General features: G+C 44.6%; 1 protein-coding gene and 1 long non-coding RNA gene across 2 annotated transcripts in view; both read right to left on the bottom strand.

Moving 5' to 3' along the window:
- Positions 1–6,302, bottom strand: part of TMEM165 (transmembrane protein 165) — a 34,082-nt gene extending 27,780 nt beyond the window's left edge. Inside the window, exon 1 of the mRNA XM_055294656.2 lies at positions 2,586–6,302. Coding sequence (XP_055150631.2) covers positions 2,586–2,870 — 285 coding nt within the window. The 5' untranslated portion in view covers positions 2,871–6,302. The remainder of the gene's footprint in view (positions 1–2,585) is intronic.
- Positions 6,303–10,026: 3,724 nt separating this feature from the next.
- Positions 10,027–21,026, bottom strand: LOC134731528 (uncharacterized). The gene is made up of 2 exons (XR_010113876.1): positions 18,681–21,026; positions 10,027–10,769 (listed from the first exon to the last, which is right to left on the bottom strand). It is a non-coding gene; the product is annotated as an uncharacterized lncRNA (long non-coding RNA).
- Between the last annotated feature and the right edge of the window lie 1,238 nt (positions 21,027–22,264).

A 22,264-nucleotide genomic window follows, 5' to 3' on the forward strand; every position in this document is an offset into this window, starting at 1 on the left:
TAATGGGTACAAAATCACATTATATCCAGCAGATGATAAAAGCTTAGTTTTCTTAATTCCATCTGGTGGATCCCTTGCAACTTAAAAAAAAAAAAAAAAAAAGGTTGGATAGACACTATTAAAAATCGGGTTGTTGTTTTTTTTTTCCTGGTTGAGTTTATTTTACAGCCAGTTTTTCCATAAAGGTATTTAACAGCTGATATAAACTTGACATGCAACTACTTCAACCCAGTCTTAGAAAATTACTTAATAAATATCAAGAACAGGCAAGGTCTTTTGGAATAGACAGACATGAGTAAACCAGTCATGCTCTCAAGACACCTAAAAGCTAGTAGGGACACATAAAACATGCACACAACTTGCAAGAACCCAAGGCAGCAAGACGTGTGTGTAAACATGCCACAATATACACAATAAAGCTCCCTGAAAAAGGAGAAAGAGAAAGCTAGGCTCAAGATCAAAGAACTACACCAGCATACAATCCAATAAACCATTAAAATCCATTAGTGAATTAAATAAGTCAAAAGCGTAAGACACAATGAATGCTAATAGAACAGTAAGGCACAGAAGTCCAGATTCTAATTCTGGTTCTGCTGAAACTAGCTTCTAGCTCTGTGTATTAAACCATTATTCCTTCCAAACCTCCTCTGTTTAACGTGCTGTTGTGAGGATTAAATCGGCTCACAGAATCTTCACTTCCCAGTAACTTTATCTCCCAGCTTCCCTCCCATACCACAGTCTCCTCACAGGCAGTTAGTCATTCAACTTCCTCCTGAGTACTTCCAGTAAGGCGAACTTCATTATTTCTCAATATCGATTACTACATCTGGGACAGCACTGATTCTTACAAATGTTCTTGCTTAGTGAAACCAAGATCGGTCTCTCAGAAAGTTCTATCCTATGGTCTTACACAGAAAAACAACAGAAAATTGGAAAAGCCTAAGAAAGTAACATGTAATGAAAACATGAATCACGAAAAACAATGCACCGGTGTGAGAGCTCACCAGCACTTGGGGGGCCAAGCCCGGAGAAGCGCTTGAGCCCAGGAGTTTGAGACCAGACTCGGCAACATAGTGAGATCTCCTCTCTTAAAAAAAAAAATAAACAAAAATTAGCCGGGCGTGTTAGCACACGCATGCAGTCCCAGCCACTCAGGAGGCTGAGGTAGGAGGATCAATTAGAGGTTGCAGTGAGCCAAGACGGCGCCACTGCACTCCAGCCTGGGCGACAGAGCGAGACGCTGTCTCAACAAAGAAAACGTTAAAAGGAAAGGAAAGGAGAAAGGAAAGCAAAGGAGAAATGAAAGGAATGGAAAGGAAAAACGAGAAAGGAGAGGAAAGGAAAGGAAAGGAAAAGGTCAGAGATAAATCACTCTTAACCAAGAAATTTTAGGGAAGGCTTCACAGAGAGTAGGTATCTGCTGGTTCTCCAAGGTGGGAAGAGTTGAGCCGTGGCTTCAAACTCTAGGTCTTTTTTTTTTTTACTTTGAAAAGGTCTTGTGTTTGGGAGGAACTGGCAAGAGAGCACAAGGCCTGTCCCAAAGGGTTCTTGAAGCACATTCTTTTTTGCAGATGAGCATATCCCTTTAGCATATGAGCAAGAAAGCAGTGGCTAAAAAGCCTGGAGATGAGCTGCAGCCACATCAGGAGAAACCTGAACATCACCCTCCTAAAAAGGCTGGACTGAAATTAGTGGAGGCAACTCACCGACGACTTCTGACAAGATGGCAGAATTCAATGTTCGGGAAGATTAGTTACTTGGAGATGGGCTGGATGTGGCCTGGGTGGGAGTGGGGGTTTGAGTGCCACACTGGCCGGGATTCAGGGAGCAGATACTGGAAATGACGACAAAACCCACGACTGGGAGAAGGGAGAAATGTTAAAACGCTGCCAAGTGACTAAGGACTGATTCTATTAACAGATTAAAAAGTTGATTTATAGTATCTATTCAGGGAAGGACAAAATACAGGATTCTGTTTTACTTATAAATGTAGTTTTGGCATCCCACATCGCTGCAGCACGCTGTACTGCCGGAGACTAATTCTTCTGCGTTCCTAAAAGCTACTTCCTGCTAGCCAAAGCACGTTTTAAAAAAGTGAGAGTCATGGTTCATAATCCATATTTATTTGGCAAAAAGCACAGGCAGTGCCAAGTTGAATTCGGGTAAGCAGTTTGGGATAAGCTATTTCAACAATGAAATGGCCGATGTGATGATCCTCAGGGAATACAAAAAGCCTCCTAGGAGCCATCTGTTAAAAACTTTTTGGTAGGGATGAGTCTTTCTAGCTACTCTAAGACACATCTAATCAATAAAACGCCCATTCCTGAGCAGCATCTCGGTCCTCCGGAGATCAACGCTTATAGCGGGCTCCTCTTGGACTCTCCCTCTCCCTTTCCCCAAAGGAGCGGGCAAGACCAGGCCTCACCGGAAAACAGCGCAGCAGACCGCCCTCCACCCCGGGAGCAGGGGCCGGGCTCCCCTCCCCCAGCTGAGGCCGGGGGAGTGCGGCGCTCTCAGAGGCCTGGAGCCTGGTACCCGGTGCAGTCGGCCCCGCAGCCTCGCCCGCCCCATCCCGGCCCGCTCACCTCGACCCTGGCCGGCTCGGGGCCCTGCACAGCCACCGGCTGCGGCTGCAGCTGCTGGGCAGGCGCCGGCGGTTCTTTGTTTCGGTGGCTAAGGTCTTCATCTGGGCCGGCCCGGACCGCAGCCGGGGCCCAGAGCAGCGGAACCAGAAAGAGCAGAAGCAGCCAGGGCGCCGATGCGCGGCCGTTCCCCGGAGCCGCGGCCGCCATCCCGCCTGCCGGGCCGGCCGCGCACGGGCGCCGCAAGAGGAAGTGCCGGCGACGGGAAGCCTCGACCCCGAACAGCATCCGCCGCGCGTCCTCACGACTCGCCGCTGCCGCCGCTTAGGGAGCAGTCAGCACCATCCGGGAGGTGCGAGCAGCGGGAGTGAGGTGAGGGGCAGGCCGGATTCCGCAGCCCCGGCTCGGCGCCCGTTCTCTCCGGCGGCGGCTAAACTGGAGTCAGGCAACCGCCTCGGCGCGGCCCAGCCCCGACTCCTCTCGGCCCAGTCCCTGCCCGCGACGGCCTCCCATTGGCCCGGCGTCCGCCTTGACGTCGTGACGTCCTCGACCAGGTTGAGGTGCGGCGCGCGCCCTCCTCCCATTGGACCCGGCGCCTCCGGCAGGTACCCGGCGCCGCGTGTCCTTCCTCTGCTCGCATCCTCGCCGCGCCGCGCCCGGGGCTACCTTTCTCTCCCTGTGCCCCACCGTCCCAGGACTGTGGGGCCCTTCACTTCTGCTTCCTCCTGAGCCTTCCGCCGTAATGTCCGCACCCGCCGTTCCTGCGCTTAGTCTTAGAGGTCAAATTAGTGCGAGCGCCTCTGGTTACGTGGCGCTGACTCGCAGGCACTGCCACGCCCAACTCTGTTCCGCTCTCCGCCGCCGAGCCTCTGTGCCACCCTCCATGTGGCCACCTACCGCCAAAAACGTTCTTAGGAGCTCAAAATGCAATTTTTTTTTTAAAGTTCTGAAATGGGATTTGGAAATAACATGACATTTTTCAAGCCTTGTTTTAAGATACTGCCTATAGTTACCCCAGACCAAAAATGGCTAACGTTGCCCTTGTCCAGTATGGCCTTGACGTTTTGGGTGCATCTTGTTTTGTGCTATTCCTTAGACCGTTTAACAATGCTGGGCTTTTGAAATGGACTGTTGAAGACTTTTGCAGGATGGAGCTTTGGGTGGGCAAGACTAGAAGACAGGAAAGGATGGTTAGTTAGGCTTGAGAATATTTTTACGTCTTCCCAAAAGAAAAAGCTACTTAATTACCTGAAGTTTGAGACCTAGTCCCTAATAAAAATCGATAATGCTAACCATGTGTCAGGCACTAATCTAATATTACACATATTTACATACAGTAAACCTGTACTCAGTAAAAAGCTAAGGAAGTTTATCATTAACTGAAACAAAAAATTCATTCACCAAAACAATCTGTGGGAAAGTGGGCAAACCTACTTTGAGTTCACCGAAGATACAGTGTTTGTCATAGGACAATAAAATTTCCGTCTGTTTTTTTGTTTTGTTTTGTTGTTTTTGTTTTTGAGACGGAGTTTCGCTCTTGTTGCTCAGAATGGAGTGCAATGGTGAGATCTCGGCTCACTGCAACCTCTGCCTCCCGGGTACTAGCGATTCTAGCTTCCTGAGTAGCTGGGATTACAGGCATGCTCCACCATACCCGGCTAATTTTGTATTTTTAGTAGAGATGGGGTTTCTCCATGTTTGTCAGGCTGGTCTCAAACTCCAGACCTCAGGTGATCCGCCGGCCTCGTCCTCTCAAAGTGCTGGGATCACAGGCGTGAGCCACCGCGGCCGGCTTCCGTCCATGTTGTTCTGTCCGTAATTCCCCTCCTTCCATTCTCTCCTTGTAAACTCCTACTCATACTTCCAATACCTATTCAGGCCTCCACTCTCAGAAGTTTTCCCCAACACATGCCGTTACAGAATTTGTCACTTGTTCCTTCATGTTATAGCTTTATGCATTCTTCTATTATTGTGTAAGTAGGATGCCTCCCCTTACAGTTTGGGGTGTGTTAAAAGAAAAACCTTAGACAAATTAAACTTAACAGCTTTTAATCAAGCAAAGAACCCAAAGAATGATTTGCAAATCAAAAAGACCCCAAACCAAAGTAAGTTCAGAGAGGCTCCAGTCTTGCCCAGTGGTCGGAAAAAATAAAGTGACTGACAGAAAACATAATTGAGGGACAGAAACAGCTGGATTGGTTATAACTCGGGTTTGCCTTATTTGAACACGGTTTGAACAGTTGGCCACTTGTGATTGGCCAAAACTCTGTGATTGGTACAAGAATAGGTTACAGTCTGTTTACATACCCAATTAGGCTACAGTTCACTATGTATGGGGAAACCTTTAGGCTGAACTTAAAATACGTAAGGAGGCAGCTTTACACTAAATTTAACAGATGCAACTATCATCGCTGGAGTGCAAATGTTTGAGCTTTCATAAGCCAGTAATAACATAAAACCCAGAAGCCCAAACTTCTTCAACTACCTCCCCTTAATGCATACAGGATTTGCTGTGCTTAAAAGGGGCCTGAAAAGGAGGCTTGAGGTCCCAAGGGAGGGACCTGAAAGGAGCAGCTTAGGCTGAAGACAGAGCCAGAAGGGTGAATGTAGCAAAACTGGCTGTGTGTCCCTCATTGCTGAAAGCTGCTTTGTTTATTTTCTAGGATGGGCTGCCCACACTCCAGGGCTTTCTCACAGGAAGGACTCCTAGCCAAATTCAGTCATCTCAACATATGCGGTAGTGAGGACTTCTGGGCTACAGCTGCAGGATGCTGAAGCACTAGCTGCTGAGCATGCAGTGGCTCAGGGGCAAGGCAGCAAAGCTATTTGGCAGAAGACGTAACATAAATGGAAATAAAGCATTGGCGAACTGGCACAGTGGTTCAGCAAAGCATCAGAATCTGGGCCAGAGTGAGACCTTTCTAGCCTGCCCCAGTGTCACCCTGAACCAAGGGGCTTCAGGTGCTGCCTAGGCTAGGCTCTAGGTGTCTGATTCTCATGGGATCTGGTATTTCTGTTTCCACACACATCTACCTCCTGGGGTCCATGCTCAGGCATGCTAAATCAAGGCTGGTTCCAGTTTTCAGTACCTTGAGGGTTTAGAGCCATCATCCTTCTAGTCCTCATTGATGACTAACTCCCTTAAGAAAAACAACTTAAAAACTATAGGAGCTTTCCTGATACCTTTCTTGAAGAACAACTGAAGCTACTTATTAGACCCCCTACCCAATAAGGATGTGGTGGCTCAACAATTCCAAGATGATTGTTTTTTTAATCATAACCTGCACCGATACAGTCTTACTAAAATGTAACCACTGTCAGGCATCCTATGGAAAGAAACGCTGCTACATGTTCATTACATTGTATTGTATTTTATTTATTTATTTATTTATTTATTTTTGAGGTGGAGTCTCGCTCTGTTACCCAGGCTGGAGTGCAGTGGCACAATCTCGGCTCGCTGCAACCTCCGCCTCCCGGGTTCAAGCAATTCTCCTGCCTCAACCTCCTGAGTAGCTGGGATTACAGGCATGTGCTACCACGCCCTGCTAATTTTTTGTATTTTTAGTAGAGATGGGTTCACTGTGTTAGCCAGGATGGTCTTGATCTCCTGACCTCATGATCTGCCCACCTTGGCCTCCTAAAAGTGCTGGGATTATAGGCGTGAGCCACTGTGCCCGACATATATTTTATTTTTTATTTATTTATGTAGAGATGGAGTCTCGCTCTGTCACACAGGCTGGAGTGCAGTGGTGCGATCTCGGCTCACTACATCCTCCACCTCCCAGGTTCAAGCGATTATCCTGCCGCAGCCTCCAAAGTAGCTGGGACTATAGGCGCCCGCCACCATGCCTGGCTAATTTTTGTATTTTTAGTAGAGACAGGGTTTCACCATGTTAGCAAGGCAGGTCTTAAACTCCTGACCTCAAGTGATCCACCCACCTCGGCCTCCCAAAGTGCTGGGATTGCAGGTGTGAGCCACTGCACCGGGCCTGCACTGTATTTTAATGTCTTTTATTCCAACATCCTTACTAAGCCTTAAGCTTCTAGATGGTAAGGTTATGCCTTTTATCTTTATATTCCTAGCGCCTAGTAGATTATATAAGAAGGTAATGGGAATAGTTATCATTAAAGTAGTAGTAAAACTTTATTGAATGCTATTCTGATCCAGTCAGAGCACTAAGTGTGTTACATGAATTATTTCTATCCTCCTTTTTGCAAATGAGAAATCTGAGACTTAGGTCAAGGAACTTTCCCCAAATTACACAGCTAGTAAGTAGCAGTAAGTGCCTTCTTCCTCTGGGGAGACAGACCCCTAAGGGAAAAACATTATCTGCTGTTCTCTCCGGGGCTTGCCCCCAGCCCAGTGCAGCCTGCAACTCAACAGCTCCTGATTCTGGACTTCGGTATCAGCCCAGCCCACCTGGCCACCAGACCTAAAACTGTTCCTTCCAACCTGGCCTCCTGTCTGTGTCACTCTCTGTTTTCATCCTCAGTGTTTCAGAAATAGGGAGAAGTGAGCTATTTCCTGCGCTCTGCTGGAGAACCCTCCTTCCCCATAATCAGCAAAGGACCCATTAAAGTTTTTTGCCTTAAATAGTCCACAGAGCAAAGGTTGGTTAAAGAAGCCAGGGCAGAGAGATATGAGTAAAGAAGAGAAGCAAAAACCAGAAACTTCACACTAAGAGTCAACTGAAGGTCATTCAAATTTAAAGCACTCAGGCTGGGCACAGTGGCTCACACCTGTAATCCCGGCACTCTGGGATGCCGAGGCAGGTGGATCACGTGAGGTCAGGAGTTCGAGACCAGCCTGACCAATATGGTGAAACCCTATCTTTACTAAACATACAAAAATTAGCCAGGTGTGGTGCCGTGCGCCTGTCGTCCCTGCTACTTGGGATTGGGAGGCTGAGGCAGGAGATGGCTTGAACTCGGGAGGTGGAGGTTGCAGTGAGCTGAGATCACACCACTGCACTCCAGCCTGGGCAACAGAGCAAGACTCTGTCTCAAAAAAAAAAAAAAAAAGTTAAAGCACTCAGCAAATGTAAGTGAATGACGAATAGCAATTTGCAACTTGCTTGACCTTCTCAACTCTTTAAAGCACATGAAACAAAGCACACTGCTATCCATCAGCTTGCTAAACCCCTTTAAATGATGGGGATCTGGACCCTTGTATGGGAACTCTGCTGGTACAGGGGAAAGGGAGGGCAGCCCTTTCGCTACATTCTTGGGCTTTCCTAGGTTTCCACAAGCAGGCTGAAAATTCCAAAAAGAATGCTAAATACATGCTCCAGGTTCATTTATCCAATTGTTTCCTCGCATCTCCTTCTGGATGTTTCACAGGCATTTCCAACAGAGCAAGGGCAAACAGGTCTTTTGATATCCCTCCAAAAACCTGTTCCTCCTTCAGGCTTTCCATCTTAGTAAATGGAACCAACATCCACCATATTAGATTACTCCATTAGATTCCCCATACCCCACATCCAATCCACCAGCAAATTTTGTCTCTAATTCTAAAATCTATCTGAATCTGTTCACCTCTATCTCCACTGTTACCACCTTGTACAAACCAGGTGTCATTTCTCACCCGGACAATTAAATGGCCTCCTAATTGGTCTCCGTGCCTCTGCCAATCTAGAATCTAACAAGCAGCCAGAATGAGCTTTCAAAATTAAAATAATTTCATTCCACTGCTTAAAAGTAATGACTTCTAAATGGACAGAGAATAAAGTTCAAAGTCCCTATCTCTGAATTAAAGTTTAATGTGAGCTAGGCCGGGTGCGTTGGCTCACGCCTGTAAATCCCAGCACTTTGGGAGGCCAAGGCAGGTGGATCACCTGAGGTCAGGAGTTCGAGACGAGCCTGGCCAACATGGCAAAAACCCATCTCTACTAAAAATACAAAAATTAGCTGGGCATGGTGGCAGGCGCCTGTAATCCCAGTTACTCGGGAGGCTGATGCAGGAGAATCGCTTGAACCTGGGAGGCAGAGGTTGCGGTGAGCCAAGATTACGCCATTGCACTCCAGCCTGGGTGTCAAGAGTGAAACTCTGCCTCGAAAAAAAAAAAAAAAAAAAGAAAAGCAAGTTTAATGTGAGCTACCCCTGCCTCCCTGTGTGACCTTGTCTCTTGGCTTTCTCCACCTCATGTGCTATGCCCAACCAAGAGCTTATTTCCACCTCAGACTCTTCATACTTCTGGTTTCTCTTCTGAGAAAACTTTTTTTTTTTTTTTTTATCTTCTTCTGGTCATTTAGGTTAAAGTCCACTTCCTCAAGAGCAGCCTTCCCAGACTACCCATCTAAAATAGACTCTTCCATTCATCCTTGTCACTGTGTCTCATTGTTGGTTCAAGTTTGCGGATTTTTGAAAGTTTTTTCATAGCATTTATCACTATCTGAAATTATCTTTTTTTTTTTTGATACAGAGTCTTGCTCTGTTGCCCAGGCTGGAGTGCAGTGGTATGATCTCGGCTCAATGCAACCTCTTCCTCCTGGGTTCAAGCAATTCTCCTGCCTCAGCCTCCTGAGTAGCTGGGATTATAGGCATATGCCACCATGCCTGGCTAATTTTTGCATTTTTAGTAGAGACGGGGTTTCACCATGTTGGCCAGGCCAGTCTCAAACTCTTGACCTCAAGTGATCCACCCATCTTGGCCTCCCAAAGTGCTGGGTTAAAGGTGTGAGCCACCACACCTGGCCATCCTGATTATCTAATTGTTTACTTCTTTCTTTGTTTTGTTTTGTTTTTCAAGATAGAGTCTCACTCTGTAGCCCAGGCTGGAGTGCAGTGCCGTGATCTCCACTCACTGCAACCTCCGCCTCCCAAGTCTTGGTTCAGCAGTTCTCCTCCCTCAGCCTCCGGAGTAGCTGGGATTACAGGCATGCACCACTGTGCCCCGCTAACTTTTGTATTTTTAGTAGAGACGGGGTTTCACCATGTTGGCCAGGCTGGTCTTGAACTCCTGGCCTCAAGTGATCTGCCTGCCTCGGCCTCCCAAAGTGCCGGGATTACAGGCATGAGCCACTGCGCCCAGCCTGTTTTTTGTTTTTTGAGACAGGGTCGCACTCTGTCACCCAGGCTGGAGTGCAATGGTGCGATCTCAGCTTACTGCAACCTCCGCCTTCTGGGTTCAAGCAATTCTCATGCCTCAGCCTCCTGAGTAGCTGGGATTACAAGCATGTGCCATCATGCCAGCCCTTTTTTTTTTCTTTGTATTTTTAGTGAAGACAGGATTTCACCATACTGGCCAGGCTGGTCTTGAACTCCTGACCTCAAATGATCTGCCCTCCTCAGCCTCCTAAAGTGCTGGGATTACAGGTGTGAGCCAGCATGCCCAGCCTTTGTTTACTTCTTATATTTATTATCTGTATTGGCAACTAAGACGTAAATGTCATCGGGGCCAGAATCTTGTCTAAAGAGTTCCTAGCTGTAGAAGACACTCATACATGAACGAATAATTAGTTTAATGAAATTCTGACAACAAAAAGACAAAGGCAAATCTAGACATAGACATAGTCTGGCTCAAAAATACAGATTTCTGATCTGTCACAGCTTCATCATTGAAAGTCAGCCTCATTCCATACCCACCACTTCCTCCCAAAAGGCCTGAGCAGTTTTGAAGTGGCTTCTGTGCCTTCTTTGCGCTTGGCCTGCCTCTGAGAGACAGAGTTCATCTGACTTTCCACTCACTTCCTAGCGACCTTGAGTTCATTTACAGCCAAAGACAATAATGGGTATTTAACTCACCAAGAATCCTTCAACCCAGGGCACTCCACCTCCCCCAGGTCTCCAGCCCTGTCTGAAGCAGGCATCCATTATCCTGCCCAGGTCAGTTGCTGCAATGGGAAGCATGACCTCAAGTTTTGTCAGATGCACCAAATTTTCAAGAGAAAAGCCAGAGAGCTGAATATTTGTGTGAAATTTCCTAATTTTTAAAAGTTGGCAATTGTATCAAATTAGGATTATACTCCACTAAACATAACATGAAATCGAAAAGAACATGCAACATAAATGAGAGAGAAATGTTTTCCTTCATTAGAGGCAGTTCAGTGGCTCCACAGAGATCAGGGATCCAGGTTCCTTCCAGCTTTCTGCTCTATCATTCCTAGGGAGTGACCTTTATCTTCATGGCCCAGTGTGGCTGCAAGAGCTCTAGCATCCAAGTTCCCAGCAGAAGGATGGAGGACTGGCTGGAAAAACAAGGAGACACAGGGTATGCATCAGGTATGTTTTAAGGGAGCTGCCACAAAACACATCTGCTTGCATCTTATTGGCTAGAACTTAGCTGCATGGTGACAGCTAATTGCAAGGGAAGCTGGGAAATGTAGTCTCTATTTCAGAGGCACTTACTATAGAGAATAAAGGGAGAAAGGCTCTTGGGGTCAGCAATTGATAGTCTGTGTCATAGTAACTATATCAGTCAGGGTTCTCCAGAGAAACAGAACCAGTAGGAGGCATACAACAAGTCTGAAATCTTAGAAAACACCAGCAGGCTGGAAACTCAAGCCAGATTTTTAAGTTACAGTCCTGGGGCAGAAGTCCTTCTCCAGGAAATCTCAGATTTTGCTCTTAAGGCTTTTAACTAATTAGATGAGGCCTACCCACATTATTGAAAGTAGACTCCTTTACTTAAAGTCAACTGGTTGTAGATATTAACTATATCTGCAAAATATCTTCATAGCCACATTGTTATTAGTGTTGGAACAAAAAACTGAGCCCCATAGCCTAACCAAGTTGACACATATAATTAACCATTACACTAATTCACAATTTTAAAAACTGTGCATACAAAACAGTAGCTGTCTATGAGCAGGATATGACCTGCAGCCTGCCAGTTTGCAATCCTTTCTTTGCATGTCAGAGCAAGGGGCTTGGCCCTTTATAGACCTACGATGTGATAATACCCTAACCACATACCCACCATATGACTGGAATCACACATACACTGCCACAAGAGGTCTGCAGTGAAGGTCCCAAAGTCCCAGACAGTATGTAGAGAAATAGTCCTGTTTTTTGTTTGTTTTGCTTTTACCACTGTGGAATGCTATCTGATAACACACTTTTCTGACTCCTTTCTGACTCATAAAATTATTTTCACTGTAAAACCCAAACCTCAGTTGCTAGGTAGTGATTTAGAGTCACAGGAGGGGGCAGTGAGGGGAGAAGGTAGGGAGCTGGGGCTAAGAAAAAGCCGAGGGCTTTGTCAGCATATAATCACCAACCATTCTACTCACCCAGTACCACTCAGACAGAGGAATGAGACTCTTCTATGCTCGCCCCAGACAGTTCTTATCTGGTGTTTCTCTTTCAAAGTTGTCATGCTGTAAAGTTGTGTTGTCACTGATTTGTAAGAGCGGTTTATATATTGTGAATATTTATTTTTTCTTTCTTACATGTATTGAAATTGGTTTTTCTAATTTTTAAAACACTGTTTATGATGTCTTACACTGTAATTCTGTATAGGCTTACAGCTTTTCTGAGTCTATTTGAATAATATAAGTACCAGAAATGTGGCTAAAATGGGCCCATTAAAAGCATTGGGCCAGGCATAGTGGCTCATGCCTGCAATCCCGGCACTTTGGGAGGCTGAAGTGGGCAGATTGCTTGAGCTCAGGAATTTGAGACCAGCCTGGGCAACATGGTGAAATTCCATCTCCACAAAAAATTAAAAAAAAAAAAATAGCCAAGTATGGTGGCATGTGTCTGTAGTCTCTGCTACTCGGGAGGCTGAGGCAGGAAGATCACCTAAGCCCGGGAGATAGAGGCTGCAGTGAGATATAATTGCACCACTGCCCTCCAGCCTAGGTGACAGAGTGAAGAAAAAATAAAAACAAAAAGAAGGAGGAAAAAAAGCATTGACACACTTTTTTTTTTTTTTTTGAGACAGGGTCTCACTCTGTCATGCAGGCTGGAGGGCAGTGGCGTGATCACAGCTCACTCCCAGGGTCAATTGGTCCTCCTACCTCAGCCTCCTGAGTAGCTGGGACTACACACGTGCACCACCATGCCCAGCTAATTTTTAAATTCCTTGTAGAGACACAGTCTCACCCTATTGCCCAGGCTGGTATTGAACTCCTGGGTTCAAGTGATCTTCCTGCCTTCACCTCCCAAAGTGTTAAGATTACATGTGTGAGCCACTGTGCCCAGCAAGCACACAAATTATATCACCTAGAAATCGATAATTTCACTAAAAGCCAGGAGATAGAACTAAAATTATTTAGGGTAAATATATGTCTTATGTTTCTTAATTCAGCAACAAATTAGCTTTATGCAACAATCATCATATAAAAATAAAAACAATTGTAATTCAGTGGATCTTTTTTCACTTTATGGGAAGCAGATTTGGTTTATCTGGCTTCAGTGCTTCTCCCTGCTGTTTACTTTTCACAAGTAAGTCATCTGTATTGTCATTTTGTTTTTACTGCAAAGTTCATTGGAGTCATCATTTTTGAAGAAACCAAAAATAGATGAGGTGGGCCCATACTGTGGTGGCCATTTCTCTGATCTTTAGAAAAATAGTTCTCCATATTTGAAAACTAAGAATGCTCATAGGAGGACAATCTAACAGGCTTGCTATTTATAAGATACCTGAATTTGACTCCCATTTGAATGGATGTTTATCCCTGTCAAACTTATGCTTTGGACAGCAAAATACATAATGTTTAAATTTTTATTATTATTTTTGAAACAGAGTCCCCTCTTGTTGCCCAGGCTGGAGTGCAACAGCATGATTACAGCTCACATCAGCCTCGACCTCCTGGGCTCAAGCTATCTTCCTACCTCAGCCTCCCGAGTAGCTGGGACTATAGGTACGTGCCACCATATCCAGCTAATTTTTTTCTATTTTTTGTAGAGATGAGGGTCTCACTACATTGCCGAGGCTGGTCTTGAACTCCTGGGTTCAAGCAATCCTCCTGCTTTGGCCTCCCCACATACTGGGATTACAGCCATGAGCTACTGTGTCCAGCCGAAACTCCTCATTTTAATGAGAATGGCATCCATTGAAGACATTGTCCCCAGTTGCTTTGTGACATTAGTCCTGGATCAAATGCAAACAGATTTTTCCTTATGACGAATTCTGCACTATAGCCCACAGTATTATTTACTCTTTTTTTCTTTCTTTTTTTTTTTGTTTTTGAGATGGAGTCTCTCTCTGTCGCCCAGGGTAGAGTGCAGTGGTGTGATCTTGGCTCACTGCAACCTCTGCCTCCCGGGTTCAAGCGATTCTCCTGCCTCAGCCTCCCGAGTAGCTGGGACTACAGGCGTGCGCCACCATGCCCAGCTAATTTTTGTATTTTTAGTAGAGACAGGGTTTCATCATATCGGTCAGGCTGGTCTTGAACTCCTGACCTCGTGATCCTCCTGCCTTGGCCTCCCAAAGTGCTGGGATTACAGGTGTGAGCCACCACGCCTGGCTATATTGCTTTACTCTTAACATAGATTAAATGCCTATTACCTGATAGATTTTCTACGGCACACATTAAGAACATGCATTTTCTTGCATTTCTTGCTCTTTTTCTACTCTCCTTAAGCATTCATAGGCATGCATTGTCTACTATGATGGCTTACAACAAAAATCTGTAACACTCTTACTTGTGGTCATTGCTGGCTATATAATTCGCTGAGCCCAGTGCAAAATGAAAATATGGGACCTCCTCTGTACAAAACAGGAAAAAAGTACAGTTAAAGATACTAATGTAATGGAATAATCGTGATACTGGAGTAACTACATGAACTTAAACATTGCAAAACTAATAGTTGTGATGTCATAATTTTATATAATACAATAAACAATAATCATTCATTAATGTGATGTCCTGACTATTATATTTTTCTGGCTCACTTTTCTGCAAATTCATCAAAATTTATTCTTTTCATTTCACTTTCATTTTCAATAGATAGGAAATTTATGTAATACAATTTCTTTACCAATAGATAAGACTGAAAGCAACACCAGCCAGTCTTGGGAAATATAAAATTGCAAATACATTTTGATGATTTTTCATTTTGTAAAGGATCTTTCTGCTGATGCAGCTGTTAAGAGTGTTTCATAAACTGTGACAACACTGAGATAAATTTCTGATAAGTTATTTTGAAATATAAATTTTAGTACTTCTAGAGTTGTTGGTTCTTGTGGAATAATTTTTCTAAAGGGACTTAACTCCTTAGACAACTCAGTTTTATGTAAAAGTCTGAATTTAATTTTAAGTATAAATTTATACAATGATATTTTAATGTTTCTGCAGACATAAGGAAATATTTCCTGAAACTTGTGGAGGTCTTACAAGAAACTGAAAGTGGCTTCATAATTTGCATATAATTCATAAGGCCTGTTTATGTATTCTGTCACTGACTCTTCAATTACAAGAAAAAAACATGTTTAATTATCTTTCTGCTAAACAATTGGTTTGTACTTCCTAGGAAAATAGCATTCTTTTCTGTAGAATGTGACAATCTTTAAACTTAATTTCTAAGCCTGAGGTTATTTGCTTTGCCATGTTGTAGTAGTCTTCAAAACTAGACATTCTAAATCCTTTAAGAATTCTAATAACCCCCGCTATGCTTTGACAATATTCATGTATACGCTTTTATTGTATATATGTTGTACTAATTTACTGAGAAGTTAGCAGAATGAGTTCCTGTCCCAGTACTCAGGGTGGAGAGTTACTATTTGTGCAGATGATGCAGGGCTAAGCTCTGGGAAGGGACAGGTGAGCTGGTCTCCCACTGCTGGTCCTGGCAATGTCCATATGCAGAGCCCTTTCGTGTCTTTGGAGCCACAGCCATTGCTGTCCTGACTGTTACTCCTGCTGCCTGCCACCATCACCACTGCAACTGGGCCCAGGTACTGGCTCAGCTTTACTCTGGACTGCCCGGAATCATGCACACATGCATGCGTTCCCGGCTGGAGTGTTTCCACTGCTCATGTGCATGCTTCACTGTCTCACTGGCTTCACTTACCAAGCACAAATTCAAAGATAAAATCACTAAGAATTCCAAGACAGCAGCAGCAGCGGATTAAACCAAGCATGGGCCCCTTCTGAGAGTGCAACTGCACAGCATATGGTCCTATAGATAGTCTATTAGGTGTCAGGATTTGGGCTTTGTGTAGAAGAGAGGATAAGGTGGTGAGGAAATGATGGGCACTGACAGATTTCCTCCATGATCTTAACTTAAAGCAATAGGTTGTTGATAAATCTACATCATCTTCATACTTAAATGAATGCTCTTTGAGAGCAAGAATCTTGTCTTATGCAGCCCTGTATTCCCCATGGGACCTACCTCTGTGCCTTCCATATAGCAGATGTTAAGTACGTTAGGTTGAACACATAAATTGCTATTCTTCTGTTTCAGAAGGGTAACGTGTAAAGAGTTGGAAACAGGTGGTCCTTTTATATAAGGCATTAAACTGATCAAAACGGGTATAAAAAAATCTGATCTTCTTGTCTGATCCAGGAGGAGAAATATCATTAGTAAGCATCGTGTTTTCTGTGTTCTTTCCACAAATGTGCCCTGTATAAACTTCCTGAGTTTGGTAAAGGAGACTCTTTCTAGTTTGGCTTGCATATACAGAGAATCACATGATGGATTTCATTTTTCCCCTTTTGTTTCCATGTCTTAAAAGCAAAATCATAGAAAGAAACTCTATGGACAATTTCAGATAGAGAAGAAGAAAGGATTGGAAGTTCAATTTGGCCATGACAATTAGGTGGGAAAGGGTGATGAAACTTATTAACCTAATAAGCTAAAGTACTTAAAGTAATAAGAAGTAACTTATTAACCTAATAAGCCAAAGTCCATCCTTTTCCATCTATTACTATGGGCTACGTTTTGCACTGAACATTATTTACGTTCACTGCATAAGGACAGAAAGGAGGGATAACATTATAGAGGAATGAGTTATTTCCCATTTACTGGATTACATGGTTCCTGTAGCATGAATTTTTTTTTTTTTTTTTTTTTGAGACGGAGTCTCGCTGTTTCACCCAAGCTGGAGTGCAGTGGCGCGACCTCAGCTCACTGCAAGTTCCGCCTCCCGGGTTCACGCCATTCTCCTGCCTCAGCCTCCCGAGTAGCTGGGACCACAGGCGCCCACCACCGCGCCTGGCTAATTTTTTGTATTTTTAGTAGAGACGGGGTTTCACCTTGATGGTCTCGATCTCCTGACCTCGTGATCCGCCCGTCTCGGCCTCCCAAAGTGCTGGGATTACAGGCGTGAGCCACCGTGCCCGGCTAGCATGAATTTTTTTTAACCTCAAAGATTTTACACAACCTACATGTCAAAAATTCATGATTGGCTGGGCGTGGTGGCTCACGCTGGTAATGCCAGCACTTTGGGAGGCCGAGGCGGGCGGATCACCTGAGGTCAGGAGTTCGAGGCCAGCCTGGTCAACATGGTGAAACCCTGTCTCTACTAATACAAAAATTAGCCGGGCACGGTGGCAAGTGCCTGTTAATCTCAGTTACTTGGGAGGCTGAGGCAGAAGAATCGCTTGAACCCGGGAGACAGAGGTTGCACTGAGCCGAGATCACACCACTGCACTCCAGTCTGGCAACAGAGTGAAACTCTGTCTTGGGGAAAAAAAAAAAATTCATGATCACTAGTCATGCTATTAGTTAATAGCAGATCACAGGATTATAGGTCTAGATGTGAGGGAGCAAGAAATCTCAAAGTGCTGATTTTTTTTTTAAGTTTATGGGAAGAACAAATATTAAAGATCTAAGTCTCTAAGTTAAAGACTAATCACTGTCCTGTTCACCAACAGGTCTTAATCTTAATATTTTGAAGAGTAAATATATTTATTCCAATTCCCACAAATGCTGCACTTCTCTAATAAAACCTGTTAAAGGCTGGGTGTTGTGGCCTGTGCCTATAGTCCTAGCTACTTGGGAGGCTGAAGTGGGAGGATAGCTTGAGCCCAGGAGGTCGAGGCTGGTGTGAGCCGTAATCATGCCATTGCACTCCAGCCTGGGTGACAGAGTGAGACCCTGTCTCGAAGAAAAAAACAAAGCAAAAATCAAAAAACCTGACAAAAAGATGTGGATAAGATTGTAACAGTTTATGAATTCCTAAACATTTATTTTGCCTTTCATTTTACTTCCTCCTTATGAGAATTATTACCAGATTCTTGGTAATATAAATGCACAATTGGATGCATTTCACACATGTCAGTATAAACTGCATTCAATCTTTGAAAGAAAGATTATTGCAATTCTGCAACAGAGTAAAGTAAGCCAGGGGACCTAGTTACTTATGCAGATAACAGTAACAGAGTCATACATTTAATAAATGTTGAGTGTCTACTATATATCAGGCACTTTACTAGTGCTGGGGATCTATCTGTGAACAAAACAATAAAAACAAAACCAAAAATTTTTGCCCTCATGTAGCTCACATTACATTGAGGAAACGCAGGCAAAAAATAATGTACCTAAGTGTGTTGGAGGCTGAAAGATTGAGGGTCGTGATCAACTCAGTATACCACTGGAGGCTATGTGAGTAAACAGCAAACTGTTCTCATAAACGCAGAATGTTGGCAAACTGACAAACTGCGTCTGCCACCAGAAGGAATGCTGAGGGCAGTCACGCCCCAAGCGCAGTGTTTCTTGTGATTATGTACATCTGAAGCCTGCTAGTAATAATATGAACCTGTGATCAATTAAGCAGCTGACCAATCATTACCTCCTCCTCCCTGCTTTTTCTACCCAATAAATAAGAAGGGCTGTGGAAACTTGGGGGCTGCCTTTGCTCACTAGAAGCGGGGAGCTCTCTTCTTCTTTCCTGACTCCCCTTCCTTTAAAATAGTTTCTTTTGTCTTAAGTTTACATTTCTACGTCCGTCCCTTCCTTCAGTCTTGTAATGACGGTCTCAAGCAGTAGCAGTGGCAGTCAGTCACATAAGTGAAAAAGTACATTGTAGGGGTTTATTTCTACAGAACAAACCACCTCAAAACCAGTGACTCAAAACAATAAGTATTTATTATTGCTCACCAGAGCAAAGGGAAAGGAAAGTGGAAATGTATGTGTGATAGAGAGAGAAAGAGGAAGAGAGAAGGAGAGGTACAAGGGGGTTGGATTGCAATTTTAAATAAGGGGATCACCTGATTGAGAAGGCAGCTGTGGTATGCAGCCTCTTTGATGTTCCCCAATAGTCTGAATTTCCTGGGCTTCTTTGTGTATCCTCTTTCTTTGAGTATAGGCTGGACCCAGTAACTCCTTTCTAACAAAAAGAATATGGCAAAAGTGACAAGATGAAATTTCCAAGATTAAGTTATAATGAGATTGTCTTCCTTTGTGGACGCCCTTGCTTACTTGCTCTGATGGAAGCTGGGTACCATGTTGTGAGATGCTCTATGGAGAGGTCCCTCCACAGAGGCAAGGAACTGAAGGGGGCCCCAGCCAATGAGGGTCCTTTTTTTTCTTTTTTCTTTTTCTTTTCTTTTTTTCTTTTTTTTTGAGACAGGGTCTCCCTCTGTTACCCAGTCTGGAGTGCAGTGGCACAATCTTGGCTCACTGCAACCTCTACCTCCTGGGCTCAAGAGATCCTCCCACCTCAGCCTCCCAAGTAGTTGGGACTACAGGTGCAAGCAATCACACCCGACTAATTTTTGTATTTTTTGTAGAGATGGGGTTTGCCATGTTGCCCAGGCTGGTCTTGAACTCCTGAGCTCAAGCAATCCACCTGCCTTGGTCTCCAAAAGTGCTGAAATTACAGGTGTGAGCCACTGTGCCTGGCCTGGAACTAGGGCCTTTAGTTCAAGAGCCCATGGAGAACTGAATCCTGCTAACAACCATGTGAGTGGGCTTGAAGGTGGGTCCTCCCTCAGTAGAGCTTAAAGATGAGACAATAGCCCTGGGGACATCTTGACTGCAGAGAATCCTTGAGGCAGAGGCACCCAGCTAAGTTGTACTTGGAATTCGGACTCCAGAAACAATGAGATAATAGATGTTTGTTTTTAGCTCCTAAGACTTGGAGTACTTTGTTACACAGCAGTAAATAACTAATACAGTGATGTTTGAACAAAGACTTGAAGAAGCTGAGTGAGAAGGCCATGTGGATATCTTGGAGAAGTGCATTCCAGGCAGAGAAAAAGCCAGTGCAGAGACACTGAAGCAGGCCATGACTGATGTGTATAAGGAGCATCATGTACATGATCATCTACAGTCCACTGAGGAGAATAGCAGACGAGGTAATGTGTGTGACTGGGAGCCACAACATATTGGGCCTAGTGGGTTATTAGAAGAACTTTAGCCTTACTCCAAGAGAAATTGGCATCTGTGTTGCAGGGTTTGGAGACAGTAGTGGCATGATCTCATTTATGTTTGTGAAAGATCACTCTAGCTTGTGTTGAGAATTGTCTGTAAGGTATAAGGGGGAAAGCAGGGCGCTCACTTAGTCAATTACAATAAGCTAGGCAAGAAATGAATGAAAATCACGATGGTAGTTTGTAGAAAGATGATAACAGAGGTAGATTCTGGACATGCTCTAACTGTGGACCCACTGATTTCTGGACTGTGAAAGAAAAAGAAGAGTCAAGGAAGACTCCATGGCTTTTGGTTTGACTAAGTGAAAAAACAGGAAGAATGTAGGTGGATCAGGTGTGGGGAAGAGGAAAATCAGAAATTCACCTTCAATCATGTCAAACTTGAGAACAGCTAGTGCTGTTCAAGTCAAGTAGAGCTGTTAAGTAGGCAACTAGATATATGAGTCTGGAGGTCAGGGTGATGTCTGGGCTGAATATATAAATTTAGGAGTTGTCAGCATATAAATAGTATTTAAAGTTATGAGACTGGATAAGATCACCAAGTGTTGATAAAGAAAGGGACTCAGCACTGAGAACTGGGGCAATTCAACATTCAGACATCAGGAAACAGAAGAGATCAGCAGAGGAACCTGGGAAGGAACAGCCAGGGAGGTAGGAGGAAAATTCACAGTGTAGTGTCTCAGAACCAATTAAAGAACGCATCTCAAATGAGGTAACCAACTGCTACCATGCTGGGATGAACACTGAGAAACAACTGTCGGGTTTAGCAGCGTGGTCATTAGACCTTTTCAAGAGCAGTTTAGTAAAGTTCTGAGAGCTAAAAAAAAAATAAAATAAAAATAAAAAAAGTGACTATAGGGGATTTAGCGGTGGGAGGGAAAGGACTGATGTTAGTAAAAATAGACTAATCTTTCCAGAAGCTTTGCTGCCAAGGAACCAGTGAAATCAGGTGGTATCTGGTGAGGGAAATGGAGTTAGGTTTTAAAAAGATATTTGGGGCCGAGCGCGGTGGCTCACGCTTGTAATCCCAGCACTTTGGGAGGCCGAGGCGGGCGGATCACGAGGTCAGGAGATCGAGACCACGGTGAAACCCCGTCTCTACTAAAGATACAAAAAATTAGCCGGGCGTGGTGGCGGGCGCCTGTAGTCCCAGCTACTCGGAGAGGCTGAGGCAGGAGAATGGCGTGAACCCGGGAGGCGGAGCTTGCAGTGAGCCGAGATTGCGCCACTGCACTCCAGCCTGGGCGACAGAGCGAGACTCCATCTCAAAAAAAAAAAAAAAAAAAAAAAGATATTTGGCGCCAGGCGTAGTGGTTCATGCCTGTAATCCCAGCACTTTGGGAGGCCAAGGCAGGTGGATTACTTGAGGTCAGGAGTTTGAGACCAACATGGTGCAAACATGGTGAAACCCTGTCTCTACTAAAAATATGAAAATTAGCTGGGCATGGTGGCACATGCCTGTAATCTCAGTCGGGAGGTTGAGGCAGGAGAATTGCTTGAACCTGGAAGTGGAGGTTGCAGTGAGCTGAGATCACACCACTGCACTCCAGCCTGGGTGACATAATGAGACTCTGTCTCAAAAAAATAAATAAGTAAAATAAATATAAAGATATTTGGGCCTGGTGTGGTGGCTCACGCCTGTAATCCCAGCACTTTGGGAGGCCGAGGTGGGCGGATCACCTGAGGTCGGGAGTTCGAGACCAGCCTGACCAACATGGAGAAACCCTGTCTCTACTAAAAATACAAAATTAGCCGGGAATGGTGGCGCATGCCTGTAATCCCAGCTACTTGGGAGGCTGAGGCAGGAGAATCGCTTGAACCCAGGAGGCAGAGGTTGCAGTGAGTCAAGATCATGCCATTGCACTCCAGCCTGGGCAACAAGAGCATAACTCCATCTCAAAAAAAAAAATGGGCCAGGCGCAGTGGCTCATGCCTGTAATCCCAGCACTTTGGGAGGCCAAAGCAGCCCAATTGCTTGAGCCCAGGAATTCAAGACCAGCCTGGGCAACATGGTGAAACTCCATCTCTACAAAAAATACAAAAATTAGCTGGGCACGATGGTGCGCACCTGTAATTCCAGCCACTCAGGAAGGTGAAGCAGGAGGATCACCTGAACCCAGAGAGGTCAAGGCTGCAGTGAGTCGTGTGATCATGCCACTGCACTCCAGCCTGGGTGACAGAAGGGGACCCTGCCTCAAAAAGAGATTCATCTTCTGATAAGAAAGTGGGAATGTTGAGAAGTGGGCAAAAAATTGATATAATAGAGGGAAGAATGGCCAATGTCCTTAGGTAGGTGAAAGGGAATCCAATCTAGTGCTCAAGAGGGCTGAGTTTTGGGTAGAAATTCAAAGTTCGTTTACAGTTTCAGGAAAAAAAATGTAAACGGCTGAAATGAACAAGAAATATTACTGGTGTCTTAT

Source organism: Symphalangus syndactylus, chromosome 10 (genome assembly GCF_028878055.3).
Source record: "Symphalangus syndactylus isolate Jambi chromosome 10, NHGRI_mSymSyn1-v2.1_pri, whole genome shotgun sequence".
NCBI classification, from domain to species: Eukaryota; Metazoa; Chordata; class Mammalia; order Primates; family Hylobatidae; genus Symphalangus; species Symphalangus syndactylus.